This window comes from Oncorhynchus tshawytscha, linkage group LG03 (assembly GCF_018296145.1).
Source record: "Oncorhynchus tshawytscha isolate Ot180627B linkage group LG03, Otsh_v2.0, whole genome shotgun sequence".
Classification (NCBI taxonomy): domain Eukaryota; kingdom Metazoa; phylum Chordata; class Actinopteri; order Salmoniformes; family Salmonidae; genus Oncorhynchus; species Oncorhynchus tshawytscha.
In genome coordinates, this window is record NC_056431.1 from 3,760,215 (window position 1) to 3,768,741 (window position 8,527).

General features: G+C 48.5%; 1 protein-coding gene across 1 annotated transcript; it reads left to right on the forward strand.

Annotated features, from left to right (window-relative positions):
- The first annotated feature begins 268 nt into the window (after positions 1 to 268).
- On the forward strand, positions 269 to 3,842 carry LOC112235527 (farnesyl diphosphate synthase (farnesyl pyrophosphate synthetase, dimethylallyltranstransferase, geranyltranstransferase)). Its single transcript, XM_024403979.2, has 10 exons — positions 269 to 437; positions 1,086 to 1,241; positions 1,408 to 1,548; positions 1,651 to 1,731; positions 1,927 to 2,049; positions 2,124 to 2,212; positions 2,359 to 2,431; positions 2,531 to 2,608; positions 2,696 to 2,830; positions 3,012 to 3,842. Exons 1-10 carry the CDS (start codon positions 435 to 437, stop codon positions 3,204 to 3,206), a joined length of 1,074 nt encoding a protein of 357 aa, XP_024259747.2. The 5' UTR covers positions 269 to 434; the 3' UTR covers positions 3,207 to 3,842.
- Positions 3,843 to 8,527: the final 4,685 nt, after the last annotated feature.

Consider the following 8,527-nt stretch of genomic DNA (forward strand, 5'->3'; position numbering starts at 1 on the left):
AACCTCTAACTCATGCTTGGGTTAAACCTCTAACTTATGATTGGGTTAATGTTCATATTTTGTGGGCAGTTCCTTTCACCACAAAACTCTCGAAACATCAGACATGTTCCCCCCATCTAAACTCCCCCTCTTCCGGATTTCTATTGGTTAGTCAGCCCGAAAGCCCATCCTGGTTCGATGGCGTTATCGAATCAAAAGGCTCGATGTCATATGAAGCCTTGTGGTCCCACGGCCCTGCGATCACTCGCGAAGGCTGTCGGGAGGTTTAGTTCAGAAGCTATGCGATAAAATAAACGCCAACGTGGTCAAAAACTACAATACACCGAATTCCCTAGTTCTGTGTGCGTCGTACTCTCCCATTTGACAGGTAAAGAGACACCAGTGAAGAGGGATTTGACAAACAGACTGTCACTACGAGCAAGAACAAGATAATAATGGTAAGGACTGCAGATATTGCAACCTAGTGTGTAGTTGTTTATTTAGTTATCTATTTATGAAAGGGATCTAACGTTCAGGCGTGATATCGCTCTGTGTCGTGAGTGGCAAGCCAGACAAGTTTATTACCTGGAGACTAAGCGCTGTCTACTGTAGCTAGGTAACGTTAGCTAGCTAGATGTATTCTAGCCAAGGTAACGTGCTATTTTTACTAATGTTAGTGGGTCATCTCTATTATTAGACTTTGTTTATCTGGGTCTTTCGAGCTATAGTTTCACCTGAAATTCGTCACATTACTGCAGAGAACATACTGTCGAAGCTACTGCTGACAGCACCGCTGGGATGTTGCTAGCGGTCATTTACTGTAGTTGTGCAGTTTGCTGTAAAGATGTTCATCCTGTCTGCTTGTGTGTGCAATGAGCTTACAGTTTTAGTTAGTTCGCTACATTGATATAGCCAACTAACTTAGTACTGGTAGTTAACAAACAGAGTTGTTGACACTGTGAACTATGTTTGTGTATAAGCATTCTTTGGGTGGGATAAGCACAAACCAGACCTTTATTTACATGTGATGCTTTGGAAACTAATGCTGTTGTTTTCTATCTCCCTCCTGCTTTTCCCTCACAATCTGAAATGTCCTCTGCTCTCAGGGTGACAGTAGTTGCAGCAACGGGACCCACCACTCGGGGGCGGTGCAGTCAGACCCACAGCTGTTTGAGGCCCAGTTTGAGGAGCTGGTGACCGAGCTCACAGAGCAGGACCTCACAGACTCTGTCCTCGCTGACGCTCTCAACAGACTCCGAGAGGTAGGGTGTGTAGGGGTTGTGAGAACACCATAGGAAGTTTTTTAAGTATTTCTCCTTCAGATCTATGAGAAGTGTCTAGGGGTAGTTGCTAGGGTTTGATTTGAGGAATTGAGATGTGCAAAGATGCCATACAACTAATCTCTATTTCTGTCTCTCTTTCTCTTAGGTGTTGCATTACAACACTCCTGGAGGAAAAAGAAACAGAGGTCTGTCTGTGATTGGCTCTTTGAGGGAGCTTGTTCCTCCCACTGAGCTGACCCAGGATGCTGTTCGACGGGCCCTGCTGGTTGGCTGGTGCATTGAGCTGGTGAGCGACACACACTCAGTTATTGCCTCAATTAGCACTTTGCTGAGGTACCACAGTGAAATTACTAATGCTGACTTTTTATTTCTCTCTCCTCTCTCTCAGCTCCAGGCGTTCTTCTTGGTAGCTGATGACATCATGGATGCTTCAGTGACTCGGAGAGGTCAGCCCTGCTGGTACAAGAGGGTGAGACTGACTTATCGCTCTCACAAGAAATATAGTCTAATCTGAAAGCATTGTTATGGTCAGCCAACTGGTTTACCCAAAATTAGCTGTAAGCTTACATCAACTTCCATACTGCATCACCTGTCAACAACACCATGTGTCCCTGTTAACGTAGTAGGCTTCAAAGGGTTTGCTCAGTCAGCTGTTGTTTCTCAGGAGAGAGTGGGTCTGGATGCCATCAATGATTCCTTCCTCCTGGAGGGATCCATCTACAGACTACTGCGCAGACACTGCAGGGCACAGCCCTACTACGTACACCTATTGGAGCTCTTCACTGAGGTACACACACACATACTTACACAGCTGACTCTTGTGCTGTAGCTGACTTGTTTCTCTGTCCCTGTGTGTTTCAGACGTCCTTCCAGACAGAGCTGGGCCAGGCACTGGACCTGATGACCGCTCCTCCTGGTCAAATAGACCTCAACCGCTTCACCATGGAGAGGTTTGTAAGAGGGAGAGGGGTGGGATATAGCGATGGAGGGTATATGGAGATTCAAGGTACAGGTGATTGAGGGGTGTTGAGTGTATTGTTGGGGTTTGGAAGGGTATAATCTTTACTCTTTCTCCCTCCCTCTCCCTGTGTGTCAGATATAAGGCCATAGTAAAGTACAAGACTGCCTTCTACTCCTTCTACCTCCCTGTGGCAGCAGCCATGTACATGGTGAGTGTTTAGTGTTGTAATGTCTGGTCAGTCTCATTATACAAGGTGCAGAAACTGTAACTTACACCATTTGTATATCTCTTTCTGAATAATTCCCAGGCGGGCATCGACAGTGAAGAGGAACACAACAACGCCAAGCATATCTTACTGGAGATGGGAGAGTTCTTCCAAATACAGGTGAGACCACAGTAATTCCATAAGACTGACACACACACACGAACAATGTCATAACAGCATTGTTTTACAATGTTTCTCTGTTGCCAGGATGACTACCTGGATTGCTATGGCGACCCGGCGGTGACAGGGAAGATTGGAACAGACATCCAGGACAACAAATGCGGCTGGCTGGTGGTGACCGCTCTAGGGGTCATGACCCCGGAACAAAGGGCAGAGCTGGAGGTGAGTGGTCAACCATGAACAGTCACAGTTGACCATTAAACTGTAAACACACCTAAGCCATGATGGATGGATGATTGAGGGAATGAATGCATTTATTCACTTCTTTACATAGCTCAATACAGTAAACTGCTCTGACTAGAATATCTCTGAGAAATAATTCACTTTTATTGTCCTCTTCCAGTCATGTTATGGTCGGCATGACAGTGTGGAGAAGGTGAAAGCACTGTACAACACCCTACAGATGCCCACCCTGTACCACCAATACGAAGACCACAGCTATCAGCGCTTACAGAAACTCATTGCGCGTCACGCCCAAAACCTTCCACACGCAGTTTTCCTCAACTTTGCCAAGAAAATCTACAAGAGAAGCAAGTGAAGACTATGATGAGACTGTTTTTATTTAGTGTGTGTTGCACTGTAGCTGGACTGAGGAGGGCTAGTTGTTGTGGCTGCTTCCATTTCGGTCCCTTGCCCCTTCCCCTTGCTCCTACCCCGTCAGTGAACACCATGGGGTTAGGGGCTAGGCTTTCTCCTCCATAATATGATTTTCAATTATGTACAGAATAACTGATTACTCAAACTGGGAATACCATGTGAGTATAACATCATGTCACTGTTAGGAATTGTCTGCTCTAGAATCCTATGGATTTGATGATGACAGCAGGGAGTGACATCATTATTGGTTGATCACATAAATCAGGATGACAACCTGGGGCCCTGTTTAGCAGAGGGCTCTGGTTCTCTACCGGCAGAGGGCTCTGGTTCTCTACCGGCAGAGGGCTCTGGTTCTCTACCGGCAGAGGGCTCTGGTTCTCTACCGGCAGAGGGAATGGACTAGAGCAGGAAGCTGCCTGATAGGAACAATCCTGCTGTCTCTCACACCATGTTCTTTGTATTTTGTTTTCTCTATCTCCCTCTGTGTATAATCATTTCTTTCTAATTACTACTGTACATCTACCTGCTGCTGACAATATGGCATCTTATTGCTTTTAATAAAGAAATGTGACCAACATGGGTTTGGTATTCAGACCTTTTGTGGAAAACAATATAGTACAGTGAGCAGTAACTTTGTATGGCTTTCCATCATGATTCATAAAGACAATGAGTCTATTTTTCACGGTTCCTGTTTCCTTATTAAACAGTCTTCGTCGATCAGTGTGACTAGATTACTATACAGCATGTGCTTTTACCATGTTACCTTCCATTTCCACTGAGAATGAAAGCGAATAATAAAGATGGAGGGAGTGTGATGGCGGATAGGAAAAATGGTTCTAATACTAGAGATCAAAGAGAATACGGTAGATTCCGTAGTGATTGTCTTTTTCTTGGAGGGAGGAAGCGAAGGCTGAGCGGGATGGAAGGAGCTGACAGATGAACAGAGAGGGAGATTGATTGGTGAGGCAGAAGAGGGGTGTGGTCCCGGCGGATGACGAAAGATAAGGTGGTCGCGAGAGGCGAGAGCTCTCGCTTTAACCCTTGGAGAGGCTGTTCGTTGGTCGGACGGGGTTGCGCGCTCGCATCCGTTTACCGAGAACGGGATCCAGCATCTCCATCTTCTCCTCAACGAAGCCGATGGTGAGTCAAATATCTCACAATCATATGATTATAGGTGTTGTTGATCAAATGCTCTCTATTTACCTAGATCTAGGCTATACGTTTTGCTATGCTTTCAACACCTGCCCACATCCCCAGATCCAGATAACCAATGTCAATAGCCGTCACAGATTTATAGCCTACGGTTGTTTACTAGAATGACAGATGTAATCATGTTATAGTTAATTTAATAAACATTGCGATACATTTTGTCATAGTAGCGGGGGGTGGCTGTGTCAGGACGATGCGGCTTGAGGTACCCCCTCTCTCCCCCCTCCGCCACTTCATGTCGATAAATCCGATGGTAAATACCGAAAATCCAGCAGATGATGTGCTCTGCGGTTACGGGGCATTATTCTAACGGTTCTGAACAGGGCGACGTGTCCCAGGCCCGATCTAAGCGCTGTTCAGGTTATGATTTATATGGGCCTACATTCTCCCTGGTTTGATGTGAAGGGCACGGTGCTGCTGTGGAGTAATACGTGTTCAGCCTTGGCAGTGGATGAGTTTTAAAAGACAGTCTGTACATTAGTCATTCCGCAATTGAGGATTTTCTTCTCTAAATAATTTGATCTTGTTTACTAAATATGTTTGTACTAGGCTATATATTGGGGCAGCAGGTAGCCTAGTGAGCGTTGGGCCAGTAACAGAAAGGTTGCTAGATCGAATCCCTGAGCTGACAAGGTAACAATTTTGTCGTTAACCCACTGTTCCTAGGCCGTCATTGTAAATAATCATTTGTTCTTAACTGACTTGCCTAGTTAAAATAAATGTCAACATTTATTTTAATGCAAATACGCTTAAAATTTAGATAGTTCATTTTGATTTATCCCGATTCAATTTACTTGGCCTATACTTAACCTATTTGTCAGCGAGAGAGTTACAGTACATCCTTTCTCACTCCATCAAGCTGAATCTCAGAGTAGACTGGGATGCTGAAGACAACAATACTTCATTAGTTCCCAACTGTTTTCATGGAGATCTCCTCTCTATCACTGACATTGCATTTAGGTGTGTGTGTGTGTGTGTGCGCATGTGTCTGTCTCTCTGTCTGTTTATATATAGAGAGAGGGAGGGAGGGAGGATAGAAGTGAGGAGAGATGGATTTAATTTTCATCTAACTGGTCCCAGCACTGAGGAGGTAATTATACAGCAGAAAAGGCCCAATAGTTATATGGAACAAACCAGGGGATTTATCTTGTAAGATTTCTTATGAACAAGAACAAGCTGGTCCCTTGTACAGTTAGAGGAGCACAGACTCCTCTCATCTCTATTATCTGCTGTGCCTCTATTGACTGCATGTCTCTTTTGATGTTGCAGGATCTTTGGAGTCAAGCCAAGATGTGACCGTTACGTTTTGGATCTCTCCATCCTTTAGATAGAAAACAGAACCCCTGTTTCTATAGAAACAGAAATAATTTACAATTAGAAAACTATTATTCCTAAAATGCACTCCTCTAGCCGAACCTTCGCTCCGCCCTTGAGGCCTCGTCGCATCGACACGAGCAGGCGAACCACAACCGCAGCGGAACCAAAGCCACACGGCCCTGTTTCCCAGAGGGAAGACAAAAACATGAACACCATTTCCTCTTCCTCTCCTCGGCGCGCCACCAAAGCGACCCCTGAGTCTTCCAGGACCAGGGTGGGGGTCCAGCCTCGTGCCCCCTTGGGTCAGTCCAGATTGGGCTTACAGAGAAACACAGCTCCCCTCTCTACGACCAAACCCAAAAGTGTCCGTGCAGCAGCAGCTGTGTCGAAACGCGCCCCTCTTCCTCCTCCTCTTCCTCATCTGGACCCCAATTGTAATGAACCCAGCCTGCCTTGTCTGTGCTGCGACGGCCATTCCCCCCAGGACAATAACAGTCTGTTCAACCACAACCACAACAACAACAATACCATCTCCATCAGACAGCAGCTGAAGCTTCAGCCCCCTCCACCACCTCCCCTGCTACCCCAGAGACAGGAGGGGACAGGGGGCAAGACCAAGACACAGGCTAGCCCCTCTCAGCCCCAGCCTCAGGTCCTGGCCCCAGCCTGCCCCCCTAATGCCCTGGAACTGGAGAAAGGAAAAATAGATGAGGAGAATGCAGATGTTAACAAGAACACAGATGTGGTCATAGACAACAAGAAGGAAACAGAGGAGGAAGAGATGGATAACAAGAAGGAAACAGAGGAGGAAGAGATGGATAACAAGAAGGAAACAGAGGAGGAAGAGATGGATAACAAGAAGGAAACAGAGGAGGAAGAGATGGATAACAAGAAGGAAACAGAGGAGGAAGAGGAAAACAGTGTGGATGTTGAAGTTGATGATGAGGAGGAGGGAGATGATGATGATGACGACACGTTGGTCCCATCGTGCTGCGACTGCCCTCCCTCTCTCCTGGATCTCTCCCTGACCTCCTCCACGTCCTCATCCTCCACTTCCATCAGCTCCTGCTCCGATCTGGAGTCAGACTGCGCCGATCTCTCCACCTCTCTCTCGTCCTCTGGCCACAAGTGGAACTCTGATCTGTCAATCTCTCAGGACCACATTCATGTTCCTGAATGCTACCCAGCCTCCCGTTCACCCCCTGTCCTGCTCCTCAACCCCAAACCCCCTTCTGTCTCTCGTTGCCCTTCCTCCCCCCCACCCGCCTGCTCCCCAGACGAGGGCTACCCCTCCGCCCCCGCCTCCCCCTCCTCATCCGACTACCTGGGGGTCAAAGGTCAGACAGGCTTAGGGTCAGAGGTCACCAAACTAGGCCTCCTGGACTTCCTGGAGTCAGTGGGAGACTTTGGAAAGATGGAGCGCATTAGCCAGGTGATTCAGGTGGCTCGCTGGGACCTGGAGGGGGATCCTCAGGGGGATCTACTGAGGGATCGACTGGATCACCTGGACCGACTGGAGAGTGTCAACAGGCAGGTGAAGCTGGCCCACATCACCAGGCTCCATGAGAAGGCACTGGATCTAGGCGATCTGGGCAAGCTGTATAAGGGCCGGGGAGGGTCTTTGGGAGATTCCCAGGAGTTCTCTGATGCTGGAGTGGACCTGACAGCACCTTCAGACTGTGACGAGCCCCTGGTCTTACAATCAGAGACCTCTTCGCCCATAGAGCCCCCACCGAGACCCCCCAAACCCCCTGCCCGCTATGCCAGCGTGAACTCTGAACTACACACCTACATCAACATCAGCCGTGACATCACCCCCTCCGTCTCTGTCTGCACCTCTCCATCCTCATCCCCCACTTTCTACACCTTCAGGTGTGAGAAGGCCCTCCCTCCTTCCCCACGCTCCGTCCCCCCTCCTCTTCTCTGTCAGCCCATCCCTTACTTTACTCTCTACAAATCTTCCCCTCTCCCATTCTCCCTCCCCTCCTCCACTCCCCCATCCCTCCCCCTCGGAGGAAGCACCTAGCCCGTAAGGAGGCTCAGCGTCTCGCCACCCTCCAAGCAGGATGCGGGAAGACCCCCTGTCCCTCTCCACTCCCACCTCTCGCCTCCCTCCTTTCCCCCTGCCCCCACCATTTCCATCTCCAACTCCACTACCCCCTGCCATCCCTCCCCCGCCCTCTCTCCCCCCTCCTCCCTCTTTCCATGCGTTGGATGATGAGATCCGTAAGCTACTGGTGCTAGCAGGACTGACCCAGGCTGAGCTCCTCAAACTCAGCCCAGAGCTGGGGGTTTGTGTGGGGGGACTGGAGGAGGAGGGAGAGGGGGAGACCCACTACACCTCCAGGCCTGGACAGACACAAGATAGAGGGATGAGGAGAAAAGAGGAGAAGGCTAAGGAGCAGTATGATATAGATGGGTTGGCTGTGGATGGATGGAGAGATGGAGGAGGGAGGTCAGAGGTGGAGAGGGATAGAGAGACTGATATATTTGGAGGAGTAAAGGAGGATGAGGGAGAGAAAGAGGAGAGCAGAGATGTGTTTAGAACCACGTCTTTCACTGACATGGCGAGAAGGAGGAAGAGAAACAGTGGGTTTGGGGCTAATGTTAGCCTAGCATCTGACTCCTACTACAGCACTGGCAATACCAACACCTCTAACAATGTTAACTTCGAGACTTTCAAATATTCCCCTGTGCTCTCGGAAACCCCTCCCCCGCCTCCCCGCGTCCCTTACC

What these genes read in the sequence shown, in the direction of transcription:
- LOC112235527 (XM_024403979.2), top strand. An exon ending in CTCTCAACAGACTCCGAGAG is followed by an intron (nt 1,242 to 1,407) that starts GTAGGGTGTGTA and finishes TCTTTCTCTTAG; the next exon opens with GTGTTGCATTACAACACTCC. An exon ending in AGCCCTGCTGGTACAAGAGG is followed by an intron (nt 1,732 to 1,926) that starts GTGAGACTGACT and finishes GTTGTTTCTCAG; the next exon opens with GAGAGAGTGGGTCTGGATGC.